The sequence below is a fragment of the Photinus pyralis genome, unplaced genomic scaffold, assembly GCF_008802855.1.
Source record: "Photinus pyralis isolate 1611_PpyrPB1 unplaced genomic scaffold, Ppyr1.3 Ppyr1.4_LG7, whole genome shotgun sequence".
NCBI lineage: Eukaryota > Metazoa > Arthropoda > Insecta > Coleoptera > Lampyridae > Photinus > Photinus pyralis.
In genome coordinates this window covers 19,927,664-19,949,600 of record NW_022170738.1, presented here as the reverse complement: position 1 = coordinate 19,949,600, position 21,937 = coordinate 19,927,664, and the positions used below count along the sequence as shown (strand labels likewise).

The 21,937-nt window shown below is 37.2% G+C and overlaps 2 protein-coding genes across 2 annotated transcripts in view; one reads left to right on the top strand and one right to left on the bottom strand.

The window, feature by feature from the left end:
• The window catches only part of LOC116175572 (SEC14-like protein 2), a 30,756-nt gene extending 9,229 nt beyond the window's left edge, over positions 1-21,527 (bottom strand). The window contains exon 1 of the mRNA XM_031493751.1: positions 21,368-21,527. Coding sequence (XP_031349611.1) covers positions 21,368-21,421 — 54 coding nt within the window. The 5' untranslated portion in view covers positions 21,422-21,527. The remainder of the gene's footprint in view (positions 1-21,367) is intronic.
• LOC116175571 (armadillo repeat-containing protein gudu) lies at positions 2,568-14,167 on the top strand. Its single transcript, XM_031493750.1, has 9 exons — positions 2,568-2,625; positions 8,373-8,508; positions 8,552-8,732; positions 8,779-9,236; positions 9,286-9,415; positions 9,460-9,693; positions 9,740-10,027; positions 10,074-10,396; positions 13,834-14,167. The coding sequence occupies exons 2-9, from the start codon at positions 8,411-8,413 to the stop codon at positions 14,126-14,128; spliced, it is 2,007 nt and encodes a 668-aa protein (XP_031349610.1). The 5' UTR covers positions 2,568-2,625; positions 8,373-8,410; the 3' UTR covers positions 14,129-14,167.
• Positions 21,528-21,937: the final 410 nt, after the last annotated feature.

Genomic DNA, 21,937 nt, shown 5'->3' with positions numbered 1-21,937 from the left:
AAGCATTGAAATGAAATTCTTCTCATAAACTGAAATTGAAGTAGCACGTCAACAATGGATTGCCCATGTGCAACGCTATCTTTTATATTTGTGGCCGGATTTTTACGATTTTAACAGAAGTTGCATCTTACAAATGGGAAATGAATGCAAGTGGAAATGCGCTTTATGTAAATCGTTAACGATTACTTTTTAACTTGTTTCGTTTATTGTCTTTGATTTCTATATCATTTCGTTCAAACGTTCTCTAAAAAACACAAACTTTATAAGCTCGTTTTGAGTATTGTCATTGACTATAATATTGGGGGGGGGGGGGGGGGATTAGTCAATGGTATTGTTTAATGTATTTAAACAATGTTTTGGGTAAATAAATAACATAAATCGGAAAATAAGCCTTTATTGTCTTAAGAGCTGGCTACGGAAAAAAGTGACTTATCGCTACATGGCTGATTTTTTGTGTAGTAAGTACCTAAGTATCCTGATACATAGTGAAGTAGAAGAAGTCATGTCTGCCAGTGAGATCCCGTGGCTTAATGTTGGGAGAGGCGTCCAAATATGTCAAATTTTAATAAAACTGCCGATATTTACCTCTGTCGCATTTATTTTGAATCTGACGCAAAAAATGGATGAGACTTTATTGTACAGCTCATCAAGGCACTTCTTTTTTATACGTAGCGTTTTTCGCTATGAAGCTTACTTTCTGAGAAAAGTGCAAATTTAGAAAAATTATAAAATGAAGAGTTTAACTGTTCAATTTCAAATTTCTCAAAATCTTAGAAATTCGCAAAAAAATTGTTATGTACTTTCTTGTAGAGTTTTTTTGTGCCACATTAGCCAGTGTATGCGAAAAAATTACAAACATTTTCTTTAAGCCGTTATGGCCCTTTTAAACTGTTAATACTCTCAAAAACCCTGAAGGTGGTAACGGACCGAAACCAAAATAGGTCGTGTGCCATTCCCTAAACAATCCTATAAACATTCCAAATTTCGTAAAAATCGGTCCAGGCGTTTTTCAGTTATCGTGTTCACAAGAAACGAACCACACGCATTCAGTTTAAGAGGGCCATAACAAAAACTCTTTTGTAATCATTTTTGCACACACTGACAAATGTGGCATACAAAACTCCACAAAAAAGTCCATTACAGTTTTTTTGTGAGTTTCTTAGTTTTTGAGAAATTCTAAATTGAAAAGTTAAACTATTTATTTTATAATTTTTCTTAAGTTGCACTTTTCTCGAAAAGTAAGCATCATAGCGAAAAATGTTAAATACAAAAAAAAATGTAGGTACCTTGATAAGCTGTACAAAAAAGTTGCATTCATTTTTTGCGTCCGATTCAAAATAAAGGCCCCAGAGGTAAATATAGTCGGAAAATCGGCACTTTTACTAACATTTTACTTATTTGACCACCCCTCCCAACCTTAAGGCACGGGATTTCGGTAACAGGCATGACTTTTTCTACTTCACTATGTATGAGCATACTTGACACAAAAAATCAGCCATGTAGGAATAAGTCACTTTTTCCGTAGCCAGCTTTCCGTCTATTACCCATCTCTACTATTATGAGTCTAATCGCTTTTTCGTAAGTTTAATAATAACAAAATTGCACCTTATTGAAACACTCGAAATGCTATATAGCAAAAGTGAGTTGTAGTAAATAAGAATTTATAAATAGTTAAATATCATATCCGTCGTAACGAATATTGGCGTAGATAAGATAAGCGCAACCAAGTCGACTTCGATAATGCATTCCTTCCCCAGAAAAAGATAAAACACCCAGTGGCGTATTTACGAGGTGGTCTTGAGGGGCTACTAAGTGAACATGGAGATATCTTATCGGTACATTTTTTCGCATCTTATGGATGCATTTTTTTTGCGCCGCATCAAACTTTGGTTTTGGCCGTCTTTTGAAGCACCATAAACGAGTGCCGATTTGTTTCTTTTCTTCCATTCATTTCGTTTAGACACAAACACAAAACTTCTACAGTTATCATAGTAAAGTAAAAACATCGTTCTTCGCATTGACCGAAACCGAAAAATAGAAAAAAAGATATTGTCTTGTAAAAGTGTATACACTGTACATACATAGTAGTAATTACATAACATACGCTGTAATGGGATATGTTTTTTCGCTCCAAAGCCCCCACCTCGAAATTTGTCTAAATACGCCACTGGTAACACCTAACGATAAATGCATAGAAAATGTTTCAACCTTCTTCAAGAACCAAATACTAAACTGTTTGTGGTAATAACATTCCTAAATAGAGGGCTCTTTTAAGGAGATCGGTGCTTTAAAATAAGTGGATAATGGTTAAGCAATCTGTTCTTTACGTCTATCTGTGCATGTGCTACTACCTTGCTATCCCTACTTCTGTCGCTGGTCCATCTTTAATCAACTCTCTTGATCGCGGCTTAATGAAACTTCAACTTCAAATAATAGGTAGAGACCGGGGCAGGTTGTAACACGGGGCACGTTGTAACACTGCAAATTCTGTTAAACTGAAAAAATCTGGCAACATCGCAATATACATTTATTGAAAGAGCCTTCAAAACGGTTAGTCTGATGTAAGTTGTGGAAGTGTGCGTACTGCCGTGTTCCAGAAATACGACGGATAACCTTTTTTGGCGCGTAAGTAAATGTTGCATGTTTTTGGTTTTTTTTGATTTCCTGGTAGATGCATTTGTACAGATCTGAGTTTTATGTCTTATATGAATCAGAATTCTCTAGACTACATGCTTGACTAGTTCTTTTTTTGAAATATCCATACACTTTTTTGTTGTGACTTGATAAAGAGAAAAATCAACATCGGGGTAAGTTGTAACAAACTCGCCGGGGCAAAATGTAACACGTTACAACTTACCCCGGGTTTAAGAATTAATAATTACCTACCTATATTTTGTTTTGTATAGGTAATTTTACAATGAGGACCTATAAGAAAAAAACGGAAAGAGGCAATACCTCGAAAGAGGACATGGAACAAGCCGTGAATCGTGTTTTAAATAACAATGAATCGCAAAGATCTGTAGCTAAAAGTTTAAACATATGTCATGTAACGCTTCACAGATATGTAAGAAAAGTTCAGAATTCTGGTCATAACGAAGGCCCCGTTAGTCTATCAAATGTTGGTTACTCTAGAAAACCTGTTTTTGATGAAAATCAAGCACAAAAACTTGTGGATTACATTAAACATGCATCGAAAATTTATTTTGGCCTTAGTCCAAAAGAAGTGCGAAAGTTTGCATATGAGTGCGCTCTTACATATAATGTCACAGTTCCTGATTCCTGGAATAAAAACAAATGCGCCGGAGAGGACTGGCTTACACAATTTTTAAAGAAGCACGAAGATCTCTCAATTCGGACACCCGAGGCGACTAGCTTACAAAGAGCCATAAGTTTTAATAAACAGAACGTGTCATCATTTTTTGACAAACTGGCAAGCGTAAGAGACAAATATAACTTTAATTCAGCAACTATCTGGAATTTGGACGAGACTGGAGTGACGACGATCCAAAAAGTTAGCAAGGTTCTGGCGGAAAAGGGAACTAAGCAAGTTGGTGGTATCACATCAAGCGAGAGAGGTGTACTCGTCACTGTGTTGGTTGCTGTTAGTTCCTCAGGAAACTCTATTCCTCCGCAATTTATATTTCCCAGAAAAAAGTACCATGACTATTTTATACGAGATGGGCCTCCTGGAAGCATTGGTGCTGCAAATGGGTCAGGGTGGATGACATCTGACGAATTTTTTAAATTTATGGAACATTTTGTGTTTCACGTGCGTCCATCTCGAGAAAATCCGGTACTTCTGCTACTCGATAATCACGAGTCCCACTTAGCAATAAAAACTATTAATTTTGCTAAGGAAAATAACGTGATAATGCTGTCGTTCCCACCGCATTGCTCACACCGGCTTCAGCCATTAGATAGGAGTGTGTATGGTCCCTTTAAGAAATATTTGTCAAATTCTCAAGCTGCCTGGCTCAGGAATAACCCAGGTAAATCAATGACCATATGCGACATACCATCTTTAGTTCGAGATGCTCTTCCACAAGCATTGACTCCTATAAACATAATGAAAGGGTTTAAAGTGTCAGGTATTGAACCGTACAACAGAGACATTTTTACTGATGACGAGTTTTTGCCTGCTGGCGTAACGGATCAACCATTGCCGAACGCTGAATCGTCAGCTACCTCTCCTGTGCTTCAATTATCTGGTTCCTCAAATGCTAATAGTCAAGACATGTCCCAGCCATCTACTTCTTCTGCTCATTGTGAACAAGTGATCCCAGAAAATGACTCGTTGAGCCCTAAAAATAAACAAGAACATACAATTCAAGAGCCAAAAGAATTTTCTCCAGAATTTGTGCGCCCGTTTCCGAAAGCTGAACAAAGGAAACCATCTACAAGGGGTCGGAAGAAAAGAAAGTCTGCTGTCTTAACCGATACTCCAGAGATAGACGAATTGGAGGCAGAACAAAACAGCCGGAAGTCGAAGAAAACCAAAGAGATACAAAAGAAAAAGGTTGAAAAGGCAAAAAGAAAAGTTATGGTAGAATCTGATGATAGTTCTGATGAAGAATGCTTTTGCTTGGTTTGCACTGAGCCATTTAGCAGAAGTAAGCCTAAAGAAAAATGGATTAAGTGTTTCCATTGTGAATTTTGGTCACACGAAGCCTGCACTGATGGGGGATTTCCTTATATTTGTCATAACTGCGATTCCGATGAAGACTAATACATAAAATATATAAACAGTTATATCTCTAGTTTCGTGATTTTCAATAATATAGTTACATGTGTTTAGTTTTTGCTAAGAAACCGAATGTTTAGTTAATTTTACTATATGTTACAACTTACCCTGAGTGTTGTTACAACTTGCCCCTGATACGGGGCAGGTTGTAACAAATACAACAAGCATTTCAAAAAAAATCCTAGCTTATACTTTTACGTTTTTTAGTATCGTTACTGTGTTATTTTGTAGGTTAGATGTAAGAAAAGATATAAAAAAATATATTATAATTTTCCAAGTAAAATTGTTTAGATTAGAGTAAAAAGTAAATTTTTTGTTACAACCTGCCCCGGTCTCCCCTACGCCCCAAAATGGGTGCTAATCTTGTTCTACCAATAGAATCCCTTTCTTTTAACCAACCGCATTTCTAAAAAAGCAATTTGCCAGAAACATCTACTTGCTTAACGGTAATTTCTAACGGACTCCGCAGTAAACTGGCGCTTCTAAGTTTTAACATGCCAGGACCGCACTCGAAACCATTCGCCCACAAAAGTTACGCAACAAAATTTCGAAGAAAACCGTCCTGCCACTGTAAACAAAAAGATCTACTTAGGGGACGCCACCTCTCTAGATGTCCAGGAAAGAACTGCTGGACCTTATATGGGGACAGAAACTACTCTAATGTTACATCTGATTACCGTGAAGCACTGCGGTCTGAAGTAACAACAAAGGGAACCTGAAACTGCAACTCCTAAATTAAAAATTCAATCAACTATCCTGCATCATCGGAGTCTTTAAATCAGTACTACATCGCCTCCGGTGTCAGGATCTTCATGGTTTCAAACCGGAGGAGTAGCTCTTCGGTTCGGCCACTGGTATTACAGTGTGTCAGCCTAACCTAAGTAGTCTTTAAAATAAGCACAGATTGAAAAAGAAGTCATAACCGATCAAACCATGAATGCCCTTCTTCCTCCACAACTTCAGAGCTGGAGTTGCAGCTGGCCGGTGTTGAGTGGCTTTCTACGACATGCCGCGCTCTATGCGGTAGGGTGTTTCTTTTCCGCCCCTACACGGGAAAATATACACATATAGGTATACTATATACAGACGAATTGAATTCAAGAGAACACTTGCCAACGCTACAACAGCAAAAAGCACTAGCACGCACTATTACTATAATACAGATCCAATAGAGTATTATAGCTGTATGTACTATATCGTCTAAGATTATAGCACTGTTAATAGACCGGGAGGCAGCGTACATAGTAACTAAACCATAAGCGACAAAAAATTCGACAATACAGGCTGAAAGTACGTTGAAAACTAATAATAAAATCACTCGTCTGCCAGTCGTAAGTGGCAGCATTAACTTGGGGCGGCGCTGAATAGGTGACTTCTTTAGGTGATCAACTAAATTACCAAACTGTAAGGGTCACGGAAAAGATTTGTATCAAGAAATCCCATTTTTTCCATAGTTTTCAAATATGCTATGGCAGACGATTTCAAGTGCAGCGTTGGTAGCGAAAGACGCCCTCCAATGTACGGAAAAACACCCCTGAACTAAACCATGCGGACCGTATAAAAATTATACATAAAAAATTCCTCTTTTTGTCACTACTTTAAAATATATCCTGGCAGACGATATTAAGTGTATAGCTTTAATGGCAGACGTCTTAGAAGTTAAAAAATTTAGGTATAGTAAATCCCAGCGAGTGCGAGCGTGTGAGAGATAAGCGCGCGAGAGCATAACCAACAGAGATAGCTATAGGATACTGACTACTGAGATTTTTCAAACCATTTGATTCTAAACTTCTGATTCACATAGTTCCATCCACTTCAATCAAACGGATTGTAGAAACTCAGACATTTTTCGGTGGCATTCGCCCAAATTGCGATGAACTAAACCATGAGGACTATACAGAAGTCATACATCCGGTAAATGCGTGGGAACCCGGTAACGCGTTACCCTGCGCGTTACACACATCAACACCCAAATTCACGAACATCTCTCGAAGATTTATGAATTTCTGCGTGTTATTGGAAAAGACCTACTTCCATCTATACCTTGATGGTAGCGTCAATTTTACATTTCCCAAAGCAATAACAGCAATATCCATATCGGAAGTGCTAATAATGACTTTGCTACTTGTTGGTAGTTTACCAAGATGGTAAATTATTCGAGAATCTGCCTCTTAGTGGCTGCAGCACAATTCAGTTTTTACCACACCATCTTCCCTTGTCACAAATTTATAGCACTTATCTCTCGACTTATCTTCATATGTGGCAAACACAACTTTCCTTCCAAGTAAAGCACAACAGGTCTTTTTTGCCTATGAACGGTATAAGTAATCTATAAGAGAGGTTTTGAGCTATCATTGCGAAGCGGTTGTATGAAATTTGCAGCCTGCTTCTGAGTGGAAACAGAAATTGAGTAGGATTGTAATTTTTCCTTATTTTGATCCCAACGATCATGTTCTGCGTCCTTCATGGAAGGGGTAACTATCTGTCAAAAGTAAGATGTACTTCTCTCGCTGACACAGCACAAATCTTGCCGAGGATGTGTTCAGAAAATCGCTCAAAGGTTTACCGGAGATCTTTTAAAAGATGCAAAAAAAAATAATCCATCGATTAAAACAACATCTACAACTGGCGATGGACTAGGAGCACTAGAAGAAATCATACTTCCGAAAAAGTTTCAGCAAAACAAACTTGTCGATTTTAATCATCGATCCATCAATGTTGCATAGAGACAACGGAACTGGAGTCAGAGGATAGTTTAGAACGAGCTGAAGATCTATCTTCTTTTCTCTTCAAGTTTTCTGTTTCTCAGTCTGAGAAGAATTCAAGAAATACCGACAATCTTATCGCGAAATAAACAATTTATTATTTTCCCTAATTTAATTCGTTTGGTAACTCCAAACGGTGCGTAAATCTATAGCTATCTCTGTTCGTTGTGCTCTCGCGCGCTTATCTCTCACACGCTCGCACTCGCTGGGATTTACTATACCTAAATTTTTTAACTTCTAAAACGTCTGCTACTATTAAAGCTAGACTTACTATCGTCTGCCAGGATATATTTTAAAGTAGTGACAAAAAGAGGAATTTTTTATGTATAATTTTTATACGGTCCGCATGGTTTCGTTCAGGTTCAGGGGTGTTTTTCCCTACATTGGATGGAGGGCGTCTTTCGCTACCAACGCTGCACTTGAAATCGTCTGCCATAGCATATTTGAAAACTATGGAAAAAATGGGATTTCTTGATACAAATCTTTTCCGTGACCCTTACAGTTTGGTAATTTAGTTGATCACCTAAAGAAGTCACCTATTCAGCGCCGCCCCAAGTTAATGCTGCCACTTACGACTGGCAGACGAGTGATTTTATTATAAGTATTATAAGTATAGTTTTCAACGTACTTTCAGCCTGTATTATCGAATTTTTTGTCGCTTATGGTTTAGTTACTATGTACGCTGCCTCCCGGTCTATAAGAAAAAGATACGGATTTTTAATTAGACTTAAAAAAAAACAATGTAATACGTACATCCTTGATTTATGTTGGTTTGACAACTTATTTGTCTGTCTAATGACGTACTAGGGCCATTTTTGTTACCGTTTTTTTTACTTTTTTTTGTTAATCGTAATATTTTATTACAGTTTTTCATCTACGTATCTACGGTTTTCATTAATTTGCGATGTCTGATAATAGTTCCGAATCGGAAGTACGACCCCCCGGTCCGAGGGAAGTCTTAGTGGAAGAGCACTCGGATAGCGAGGATTCGACTATAGCTAGGTATAATGTAATGGCTACTCAGGATTTCAGATTAATGTTTTAGCACCTCATCGGACGAGGAGGAAAGAAGAGAAATACCCAAATCAGAAATCCCGGCAGAATATTGGCACATACAGAAGTTGGTGAAGTACATGAAAACGGGAAACCAAACCGCTACGGTAGTTGCCTTGTGCTGTTTAAAAGACCACGATCTCAAAACGGAAATAAATCAACTGGCAATTCAAGTGCTTATCTACCTTAATTGATTGACACCTTAAGATGAGTTTTTAGGACATTGGAGGATTAGAAGTTTTAATTAATTTGTTAGAAACCAAAGATTTGAAATGTAAGCTGGGGGCTTTGACGGTCTTAACCGAGCTCACCGAAAATCCGGAAATACGCAAGTGCATCGCCGATTTAGGTGCCATAGATCTTCTCGTAAAGAATTTGAGCGATCCTGCTAGAGATCTGCAAATACTAGTCGGCGAGACCATTTACAACGTTGCGCAAATCAGAAAGGCGCGGAAACAGGTTCGGAAGTACGACGGTATTCCTAAATTGATAGATTTGTTGGACGTGAGTGAGCATTGTTTAATTACGCCTTGGTCTGAGCTCAGCGAGGACGATATGGAGTTCGTTCATATAGCCAAAGCGGCGGCTAGGGCGCTTTGGGCTGTCTCGCAAAGTCGGAAGAATGTGAACGTTATGATGAAAAGCGGTTCCGTACCGCTTCTGGCTCGCTTGTTGAGGTTGCTCGTATTTTTACGAAGAAGAGTAGACTACAAGATTCATTTTCAGATCGATCCACATCGATGTGGTAATACCAACAGTCGGCACAATCTCCCAATGTGCCAACAATCCTCATTATCAGCTAGCGATTGAAACCGAGGGAATGATCAAGGATATTGTGCGACATCTTTCCGCAGCGGTAATCTCACATGTCAGTCTTAACTTACTAAAGGCGTGCACTAGGAATACCCTCAATTGCGACGGTACTGCGCCGAAACGATATTTAAATGCGCCGAAAACCCACTGACTAGAGACCAAGTAAGGGAGGCGGGCGGTTTGGATCCCCTAGTCGCGATGGCAAGAGACCCAAAGGCACGTGCCGATAAACCGCTGCTGGCAGCGGTGACCGGTGCAATTTGGAAATGCGCTATCAGCCCCGAGAACGTCGTAAGACTCGATCAACTAAAAGCCGTACAGGTAAATCATCCAATTGCGAGATACTTAATCAGATTATTTTGTTAAGACACTGGTTGGAATAATTGGGAACGTGGAAGAAGCTTCCACCGTGCTTGGTAATTCGGTGGGTGCGCTTTCAGAGTGTGTCAAGTTTGAGCACAATCGGCATATATTGAGAGGTTCCGGAGGAATTCCCCACTTAGTTAATTTGCTCAATTTCGTTTTTCCTCCGCTATTAGAAAATGTACCGAAAGTGCTCAAGGAGTGCGCGGAAGATGACGAGAGTATGAGAATAATAGAGGAACTGGATGGAGTAAGACTGATATGGTCTCTGCTAAAGAATTCAAATCCCAAGGTGAAAAAATGAGCGGATTTTCGCTGTGATCAACGGTTTTGTTTAGGTAATAGCGAACGCGGCATGGTCACTGGTTCCATGTGTAAGAAACGCCCTAGATTCCGGAGAAATGGTTCGCTGCTTCGTCGGCGGCCTTGAGTTAATTGTTACGCTGCTGAAGTCTACCGACAATCTCGTTTTGGGGGCGGTCTGCGCCGCAATTTCCGAAGTGGCGAAAGACAAGGAGAATTTGGGGGTGATGAGCGACCATGGTGTGGTGCCGCTACTTGTCAATTTAGTTAATACAAAAGATGAGATGTTACGAGAGAATCTTGCCTCCGCCATTGCCTACTGCTCGACTTGGGGTTCGAATAATAAGCAATTCGGAAGGTAATTTCCTTTATCTTGATTTCACCTTGCCCGTTTACCATTTGATATGTTACGTAAATACCAAATTAACTTTGATGTCTAGGTGTTATAAAAACAGTATAATTTGATATAATTATCCCAAAATGATGCTTGAACGATGTTTGCGTCCGATCATTTTTACAGCCAAATTAACGTTAGTTTATGGTTAGTTTTTTAGGAGAGAGGTACCATAAACAGGCTCGTTTGATTAATCTCTTGTTTATTTAAAAGGAAGATTTCCGTAGTCGTAACAAACACGAGAAAAAAGTAAAGTACTAAAGAACAGGTACCAAGAGTAAGCGTTACAGTAAAGGACCCGGTACTCTACAAAAAATATTGCTTACGTAATACGATAAAAAATGAGGATATTTGATATATTACCGTTGCATAATTAAAGTAAAGATTTGAAAGTGAAAGCGAATTAACGAAAATTGGTTTACAGCTATGAGTGAAAAACAATGTAGTAGGTATGATGCTATACAGTCTCCTCAAGTTTCAGATCTTCATGTCTGCGGCACAAGTTATCTCAGTCATGCTGTCACCTCGGGATCCTGAGGCTATATTCTCAGCATTAACCTGGTTTCTTCATCATTCATATTTCTCTATGCTACACTAAATTTAGGTATTTCGGTATTGTTCAGCATTCCTCCTTCATTATTTATGTCCCAAATTCCTCATAAACTTTCCATAGAACTCTATAAACTAGTCCTTATATTTTAAAACATCTTCAATGACTTTCATTGAAGGTTCATCGGAGATTTTGTTACACAAATACAATGACAAGATTTAAATGTTTATAAAACCCTTATGCAGACTCCTTCAGCGAGCCTAGAACAATGCACTAATTCTACGAGGAATTCTGGAGACATTCTCCACTATTCCTGTTCAGTGAAACATTTTTTTAGTCCTAGGTGGGTTCAAATTAATGAATAAAAACACACTCCGAAAACATGAAGGTGCCGATACCTTGCTATAAGAATTTTTTTTACTATTTCAATAATATAACTTTAATTTTTTACCCTTCAATGCACGGTAATGAGTTGAACATACAAATACAAGTAAAATGCGATTACCTTATCTTACAGTATTAAGCTTCCGCTGTCTTTTGTAAATTTAACCTTTAAAAAGTACAGAATCCGTCAGAGAGCCTATGACAATGCAACAATCTACGAGGATTTTTCAGAGATTCTTAAGATATACTTAAAATTTTTTCCTTCCAAAATTCTATAAATTTTTTTTGCCTCTATTTTTAAGTGGGCGGGGTATCAGCCTACTATACAATTACAAATATCCATGCTCGAATCCGGATTCGAACCAGGGACCCTTAATACCGCAGACAAACTTTAACTCAACTGCACCACACGGGCCGGCCGGGTAAATATCTTTCAGAATTTCTTCACAGATTATTAAAGGTTTTTAAGAAAATGTGTAAATATTTTAAAAAGATTTTTAGTTTAGTTTTAAAGAATATTTTAATAAGCCCTAATGAGTGACATACTTCTCAAACGACTATTCATACATACATATCTTGGGGTTTCATTAGAGCCTATTCAAAGATTCTTTGCAAATTGGCGCAGACTTTTTGCGGTTATCCATATTTAGTCATCTTTCTGGATTCTTCAGTGCTTTCCTTCTTTAACAAAATACAGCGTCTTCGAAAAAATCAAACTACACCTGTGTTTTCTACACGGATATAACATGTCCTCATCTTGAAATCTTGAAATTTGCATCGATAAGAAAACTTCTTATCTCCGACCAGAGAGAAACATGAGATAATACTACGCTAGTAATTTTCAGATGTTCCATAATTTAAGAAAAGAACTTTACAATAAAATAAAAAAATTAAACAAAGCAAGTACAACATTGATCAGATCTGCGTTTACCCTCAAAATTACCGACCACATTTACGCTTTAAAATAAAATAGAAATTTACATACAAGGTGTCTCATCGTTATTTTAGGTACCGAAGCCAAATAAAACGTCCGCTTGACGTAGCATACTTAGCATTTCGTTGACGTGCGGAATGGGGTCCTTAACTATGGCGGATGCGTTGCTTGACTGTGCAGGAGAACAGCGTGCAGTAACACATTGTTCATGAGCCAAAGAATTGAACTTTTCACAATATTCATGAGGGGTCTCTTAAGAGTCTCCCAATAACTTCTCAAGGACCCCAGAAGGATTACGAAAAACCTCTAAAGAGTAAATGGACATTTTATAAAGAACACCCAAACTCCTTTAATCTAGTCAACGTAACGGGAGCCTATTGACAGATTTTATTTGATTCGAATTTTACTTGGTTGATATTTCTTGGTATGTTCTTCTGGCATTTACCTGTGTAGGAGCGGGGAAGAAGAACCCTACCGCGAGAGACACTCCGTGTCGTAGGGGGCGACTAAACAACAGCACGGCAACCGCAACCCCAGACTGAAGTTTGTACGGGGAAGGGTATTTGAAGGATGACAAAATTTCGACTTGTATTTTTACCGATTATGACTGCTTTCTCGATTGTGACGATTTTAGACGATATTAGTCTTACACATGGTAGTACGAGAGGGGGAGCCCAGCTCTAAAACCGTGTTGTGTGGGGACTCGGATACTCACAATTTTTAAAGGTTTTTTTTTTCTAGTACGCCACCAGTAATTATGAAGATCCGGGCATCGATGTAGTACTTAGCAGTTTAAAGATTGAATTTTAATACTAGTTTTAGCAATTAGAAACTATTACTATAAATACGAACGGTAGCGGAAGTTTTTTAAATACACAAAATCTGTCCTTTTCAATCATTTGGATAAAACTAGCGGACAATCAGTACTTCCGAGTTTGGGCGGCTAAGAGTCCTCACCATTAGTAACCATACCATATTTAACTCATAATACATAACTCATTCTTTTAAGGCTGTTGAAAATTTTTAAAATCGAATTGTATATAATTAGGTAGCGCATTTTTTAAGAATTAAAAATATGCTCTATTGTTTGCATTTTTTCCGCCCGTCCGTCCGTCCGGACCCACTTCTGCCGTTTCGAACTACTTCTAGGAGAATGGTCCTAACTAGCTTTATTCTTCATGGTACTCTAATGAAAGGTCTCAACGAAAGGAATTAATTTCTACCAACCATAGCCCTCCTCCTCGTCCTCTTATCGTAATCGGATCTATTCCCTTATACCTCAAGAACAAAGGGCGATTGAGACGTCTGCAAGAAATATATCCATTGGTGAAAACAAAAACTATTTCGGTTAAAAAAATGCGCTTTATCTGCACAAGAGTTGTGCACAATTTGACTGAATATAGATTTAGCTAAAAGCCTACCCACTATGTGATAATGTTATGTATGTATATATATACGTATTATTTATAAGTGGATAAAGGATTAATAGCAAGAATTAGTTGAATGAAAATACAAAAAATTCTTTATTTACAGGTTGGGGGCGATTACTCCACTGGTGAGTTATATGGCATCTCGAAATCCAAACGTACATCGAACGACCGCCCTGGCACTGTACTACCTCTCCAAAAATCCGTTCAACTGCATTACCATGCACGAAAGTGGCGTCGTGCCTTTCCTATTAAAAACGGTGGGATCGACAGACGAAAAACTGCAGGAAGCATCCGCTGGGTGTCTGGGAAACATTAGGCGATTGGCGTTAGAAGCCGAAACCTACCACTTAATCACCCGAGGTGAAAAGAAGGAAGAAAGTAGTGACGAGTTTGATTAAGATGTATTTTTTATTTGGATTAAAGTGTTTTGTACATTGATGTTGATACAAAGACAACACCTTGAAAAGCAAACAATTTATTCATCTACCTACCAAGTACCTTGTTTTGTTTTTGTTATGCTAATTTGCCCCTGTCTTACGTTGATAACCTGCTCGTGGATGCATTCATGCAGAAATAAATTAAATTTCTTATTCAAATCGCCAAGTTGTCTACCTTAAAAAGTCATCAGTTACCTTGAGGTAGGTTCGTTCTTGAAGCGGAACGTTGTTTTGTTTGAACTGCCGCGTTGCGTATAGTCATACATCACGGTCTGCAAAGCCCAACCCCAGCAATAAAATTGATTAATTAACATGAACACTGCAATAAAGGAAAGGAAGAGTGTTTCTTCTGCTCTAATTGACGCAGACGGTGTTTGCGATATTTAACCTCTTTGTACACTATTTACCTAGACCGCAAACTGCACTCGCATTAATGACGATAATACAGGCTTGTCAATTAGAGGGTGGGATTTAGTTGTAGTTCTAGCCTACTACTGGCGAAGTCTTAGTGTTTCTTCTAATGGAAGAATAAGTGTACCTACCTACAATTAGCTATCTCTATGGGACTACATTCGGTCATTGAAACAAATTGTATTCAACGATTCCGTGCAATTATGCCCAGACAAAACAAATAACAATCATACCATCATGAGAATTGTATTGAATTTAAATCATGTAGACTATGTAGAGTCGTAGAGAATGTACGATTTCGTCACATCAAACTATGTTACCTATGTATTAAAGCGTGTGCCTATAATTCCTGATCCTATAATATCGTTACCTAGTACGCCACTGTAGACGCTATGTTGTAAAACTCGTTTCAGAATCAATCACTTTTTCAGAACTGTAATGAAGGTACCTATAATTTTATTTTAATAAATGGACGTGACCTTTACGCCTAGGTATATCGTAAAATACAGCAGCTGATTTCTCGCTATCGTATTAAGTACTTTTTTCTCTTCCCAGACCGAACATTAAAATTGTTTCAATTAATTAATTAATCACAAATGTAACAATACTGTTGGGTGGAACGACGGATAGAAAAGTGAAATTATGATCTACAGCTACACCAATCGTACTCTCATAGGTCATAGGTTGTGCTGAAAACATCGAAATGGACGGAGTTTGTGTATTGGTACAGACGGACAGATAGGTGGCCAAATCGCAAGCAGTGGGTATGTGCGCGATAAACGTAAATCGGTGCAATATGTAGTTAAGCACTCTAAATTCATATCATTTTTTGACTTAAAATTGCAGACACAGGAAAACATCAAGATTTAAAATTTACCTAAAAAACAGATTGAAGCAAGCGCGAAGGTAAGGGACTTTACGATGAACAAAGGTCACCACGACAAAGATAATAGACGCCATGGAATGGTTAAAAACCTAATTAAAAAACTTGGTCAATTGCACTTTGTTGCTGTAAAGTACAGAAAATCATCATGTACGAGTACGTACGATTATTATAATTTATTACAACTTTGCTATGGTTATGCTTCTTATGCGTACGGTTGGTCGTTTCTAGTGAAATGCTCAAATCATGCAAATGGTGAGCAATTCAATTTAGATGGCAAACATATATGGATTACTAATCCGAGAGACTTGGATGCGCAATTTTAAATGAATCTATTGACTTTTATAGATGAAATGATCGATTTCATTTATCTGCAGATCGTTTGGCAGAATACATTGGGCACGCCCTGTATATCTTCATTGTTTGGACGCAATGTTAATCATACTGTGGCCCTAACGATTAGGGTTGCCATCCGTCCGGATTTCCCCCGATGTGTCCTAGTTTAGGGGGCATCCGGAGAGCGTCCGGGCGGGGTTTCATTGGTAGTCCGGGTTTTAGGCTACTGCGAGAGCTACTGACACATCTATGAGTGGGTGAACTAAAAATCTCTCTGTCAAAATTTAAGCCAACAAGATAAACTTTTAAGCCCAACTCAGCTTTGGTTACAATTTTTTAAAACACCGAATGCTCATTTATAGTCGGAGTTTTTGAAAATTGCCTAGTACTTTTTTTGCATTCTTGCTCATAATGCCAACGTTGAAAGAATATTTTCACTAGTGGCATAACAGTGGACCAAAGAAAGGATTTTATTGAATATTGAAACAGTCTCGTCAGTGATAAAAATAAAGTACAATTTCAAAGACTATAAATTGTGTACCTAGATTTTTATAAATTTCTTTTAAAGATACCTATTCCAAAGGCTATTGGAAAGACGGATAAATACCGAAGACCTGAAAAGTAAATAGTTCATTAAACATTTTATTTTATTAAAAGACCAAATTTTTGTTTCATTCGTGTGGCGCAGTTCAGTTAAAGCTGGACTGTGCTGCTAAGGGTCCCTGGTTCGAATCCAGGTTCGGGCATGGATTGTTGTAAATGTATAGTGGGTTGGGTTGGTAGAGCAGCCTTGGCTAAAACCCCGCCCACTCAAAAATAAAGGCAAAATAAAATAAGTAAATTTAAAAATGATTGTGATTAGCTTCTGTATTTTATTTTGTTAAAAAAGTGTATTATTGCTTCATTTAAAGAATTTAAAAATTTAGGTAAGCCGTTGCTGATTCCTAACAGTTAAAGAAGATTTTGTTTCGTGATAAAGTACGCTTTGTTTTATTCAGAAAAATAAATTGTTTGTTTTATTTCTTTAAACATTTCTTTATCAAATTCAGTTGATATGTCCGGGTTTATAATCCCTAAATCCGGGGTTTTCACGCTTCCTGTCCTAGTTGGCAGAGTTTTGAGATGGCAACCCAACTCACGATAAACTAATCAAGGTTGGCAATAGGGTTTAATTCGAGGTTTAATTATTATTCTATAAGCCGAAAAACAAAACACGTGATGGCTGTGCCCTAACTCGCGGTCTTACCCCCACTGGAAATTACAGTTACCTAATTGTTCCTTTACAAAAAACAAAATATAAAGCTATGACTCAAAAGTCAAAACACTAGGTACATACAAACTACAAAGAGACTATGTAAACAGCATCAAACAAAGGACCAAACATTGACAAAAAATTATACCTCTCACAATAGGCGGATTATGTAAAAGTTGCCTTTCTTAAACAAATATACTTACACTGTGGCCAAGATATAAGGATGTCGATCTTGGGGATCCCGGAAACCATAGAAGATACGAAGATGGTCAAATTAGAGGAAAGTTGCGCAATTAAAAAATTATTACCATGCTGTAAAGTGTAAAGAAAACCAGACATTTCCGATTACCTACTTTCGAAGATAGGTCAGAAAAACCGAAATCTGCCGATGTTGTTTTTACTTTTTTCTAGTGTTATTTGAGCAGATACAGAAAAATAAAAAAAAAACACTTTCTCATTGCCACTATTTGCGCTCTACAAGATAGCATTAAGAGATCTTCAATACAACGTTTCGTTTCGGAAAGTAATCAAGTTTAATTGTTATATGGCCCGTAAAAAATACATACTGTATTGGGTAGCATTTTTTATTACGATGTATGGCACACACAAATAACAAAAGTTGAAAACTGTTGGTATGAACAGGCTGGCGCACCTGCGCACAACAGCTTAATCGTACGAGAATACCTATCGGATATATTTTCCGTTTTCCAGGAAATATTTAGCATATTATGATGTTTAAGTATAGGTTATAGTTGTAGGTACATGATCCGATCGCTGCGTTTAAGATTACACGCAAAACGTACGTAAATAGTGATTTTAAATTTTTTGTATTTTATAAGATAATTGTTTTTTGAGTCCATTTTCAGGTGAGGGTAGGTACCTACATGGTAAGTAGTGTTGGGTTGAATATGATAAGCAAATTCGATTGAATTCGTACGATGGGTTATCTTATTTGACATCCACTTCGTTTTATCTTCTCTTATGTGTAGGTATGTCTATCCGCTAAATTGTATGAGCACACTGAATACCATTAATCAAAAGAAATTATAAGATAGGAGATATATTAACATTAAAACTAGCTAAAGTGGTAAATTGCGGCGACACGACAAACTATCTTTGAGTTTGGTTTTTTCGTTTCGAACAAATAAGTACAATAAAAAGCAGATATGAAAATTTAAAAAAAAACTACTTGCCGGTTATTTCGTAATCTCAATTACACGTATGTACGGGAGGTTAATTTCAGAGTCCAAACTGACACGCAAAGTGGTCAAAAACCGTAATGATACAAAATCCACAAACAAAAGAATCACGTAATAAATGGCACTTGCAAAGTAGAAAAACAGTAATTTTCTAATAATTATTAGATAGTTATATAAATTTTTATCAAAAGAAATTACAAAAGAGAAACGAAACCTAAACGTCAAAACTCCACCCCTTTTAGGAGCTCCATTTTATAGTCTGAGTTAACTACCTACTTAGGCACATAAATAATTAGCAGTACCAGTGCTTAATAATCACCAATTTAATACGCGAAATTACGTTAGTAGCGAAAGAATATGTTATTGTAATACCTGTCCACATTAACTATACAATGGTCTCATATACCTATACTGGAAATGTTTCTAAATGTATACATATGGACCGCAGGAAACAGATGAATGTTGGCGACCAACCCTCCGTAACTCTGGAACGATTCACTTTAGCAAGATTATACATATAGTCCAGGGAATAGAGGGTTTTAACTTGCAAAATGAGAAGTAGTTCCAATTTCTTTTGCATGTCATAGATAGTCATCTGGTGGTTAAGAATCTAAGTTTTCGACCTCCCACCCCTTGTGCTTCCCCCGTACCACCCCCAAAACCTCTGAAAATGATGATGAAAGATTTTAAGGATGAAGCTGAACTGAAGTGAGATCATTTTTTTGTTTCAAACGTATATTAGAAAGCCCTACAATCTCACAGTGATTCAAATATCCCCACTAGCAAGGGTTGAAAGTTGAATTATTATGCATCCCCTTTGGTAAGGGTGCAGCGTAGGGGATTTATACCACGATAAGTTCAAGATATTTTCTCATAAAACTCTTAATTATAGAGATAAAGTATAAAATTTGGTAAAGTGACAGGTGTCGCTATAACCAAAGAGTAATTATGGTTAGGTACTCTTTGCCGAGCTCTTTGCTATAACTTTAAAGATGCAAAGACCTTTATGGGGAAATTCTGTATGCTGTTAACCTACTACCATCTATGTTACTGAACGTGAATTTTCCTTGTGCCGAGTTCCTGGCAAAGGAGCATTCCAGTGGAAGCAAATTCTAAATGGACAAATGTTCAGGAGTAAATCTTCCAGGAACGAATTTACTCCCAAGGGCGAATCTCTCGGAGACGAATTTACCATGGGAGCGAATATTTCTGGGGAGAATATTCCGTGCCGAATGTTTTTACAACCTGTGGCAATACTTTACCAATTAACTTTCATTCAATGTTTAATAATTTATATCCATCTGCAAGTAGATTGTTTAACCGAAAATTTTATTAACCCATTATTTAGTAATCGATAGTAGGTACCTATGCTTAATCGGGTTAGACTATTAAATTACGTAAGATCGTAATTCTATTTTAATTGTGTTGTGTTGTGGTCATCAAGATCAAATGCATGACCTTTTTCCAAACGAAATTGAGACATAAACGGATAAGGCAACAGTGCCAACAGTTATAGGTATAAGATGAAACCATTGAATATGGATATTCAATGATGAAACGTGCGGTTTCCAAGGTCAAGGACTCAAAATGGCCGAATCATTAGGTATTATTTGGTGTCGGTTGTGCTGAAAGTCTTTGAGAGCTCAAAGTTACAAATATAAAGAGAGATCAGTTGTACTTTTTCTGCATGATTTGCACAATTTATTCTTGTTTGATGTTAAACAAACAGTATATGGTACCTACCTAATAGTAGCCCCGCGTTGCAACATGTAGAGAGGTTATGCAAGATAACTGTGTAAGGACCACTTATTTTAGTCTGGCCGTAACTGATGGAAACATTTCCAGGGAGGTGTAGCAAGCATTACACTCCTCATGTGCATATTAATAAAGAGGCCCAATCACCCTAAGAAAAGGGATGATGCCAAAAAACTTAGGTCAAATTAGTGAAGAATAAATGTCAAAAGCTTCTGTGGGTGCATATACTTATAGATATAAAATAATAATTGTAGGTAGATTACTAATGAACCATTGTTATCTACATACGTAAGTGCACATCATTTAAAAAATCCCCAATCTTTGTACCATTCACTTAAACTCCGAATGTGGAAATCCATTATTGAGGATTTTATGGGCAGATGGGAAAAATTCCGTTCGTAAAAAAACGATGGCAGCTTAAACTTTTTAACTACATATACCTACCTATATGCAACACGCCAACACCATCATGTCCAGACGAGTAGACACCTAATGAATGATGTGGGTATGTGCAAATATTCCGCCATACCTCTTGCGAAATTACAACGTGAAAAGCTATTAAAAATTGTCACATCCATCAATAAATTCAATATTGCAAAATATGTATATATTGACATCATTATATGTGCTGTAATTATTTCGGTCTACTATGCATATACTCATTAATATTTCCCCATTGGTTATGGAAATATTTCATACTTTACTTCATTATGGGTGTAATCGATAGTGTTAATTAGGTATTATTGTTACTATATACCTATTATATTCGTGCCGTAAAAAATAATGACTAACTTCAAGGAATCCATCGACGATTTTTACATTTCGTAGATTTCTACAAGTAAAGGGATTAGAGAACGGAACAGAATAGTTAATTTGTTCTATGGCTCAATAAAGTAATTGGATATTCAAATTCCCGTAAACCATTTAAATACTCTTGGTGGAATGTGAGCCAACTTATATTGATAGGGATTCGAAAATGGACTTGAAAATGTCAGTACCTGCTATGAATGAAGAAAATTAGCTGAATGAATAATGAAAATTTAAATATGTATAACGCGATTTCGTGCATTCCATAAGTAAAAAATGAAGGTTATCGAAATGTAATAATATAAAATGTTGGTAAATTAATTGTGAAATAAAAATTACCTACAACAAAATGCATATTAAGTAAGTGTCGTTCCACTTTCTGTTGTACCTACTGTAATGTCAATTGGTAGGTATATCTCATCTTCGACATTAATTAGTTTTTGTAACAGTTTTGTTTATAAGACATAATCCATTAACAAATTGAAACCACATAATTAATTCGACACTTAGTAAATTCTAATAAGCATATTTTTTTGAAATGATTACAACAATATTACCTTCATTAAAGAAAATCTCTCGCTATCGTCTAAACTCAATTTGGAACCTGCCATTTTATTACGCACTTTGTAAACAATATGCAGACGGCGACAAAACTATCTTAACGCATTTGATTAAAGACTAAACTTTTTAAATTCTACCTGTTGTTGATATTGTTTTGCGGTCACTAAACCAGGTGGGGAAATTGTAATTTCAAGTGTGCGCGCATAATGCGTCAGCGCCGGTAGCGGTAGGTAAGTAGGTATTTTTAGGAATACGCGGATACTCTGCTGGTTGTCTACACGTATAGGAAGAGGAACCGTTCTTTTACATATTTATAAAGAAAATAGGTACGTACTATACCGAATCTATAAGGATTTTAAGAATTTTGCGTCATTCTTCGTCTGCGCATGAGTTCGCATGTATCGACAAACAATTTCAATTTCGATCTTAAAGAAGGACGCACACTATCGCGGAATGGAATGGACCGGAATGGAATCGAACGGAACGGAATGGACTGGAAATTCTGAATCTCCGTATATTAGCCCGGAATTCCGCGGAAAAAATTATTTGTATATGAGTAATTTTAG

Bases quoted from the DNA above. Each gene is read 5' to 3' on its own strand.
- LOC116175571 (XM_031493750.1), top strand. From the start codon at position 8,411: ATGTCTGATAATAGTTCCGAATCGGAAGTACGACCCCCCGGTCCGAGG. The intron at 9,694-9,739 runs GTAAATCATCCA...TATTTTGTTAAG, and splicing joins ATCAACTAAAAGCCGTACAG to ACACTGGTTGGAATAATTGG. The intron at 10,028-10,073 runs GTGAAAAAATGA...GGTTTTGTTTAG, and splicing joins TAAAGAATTCAAATCCCAAG to GTAATAGCGAACGCGGCATG.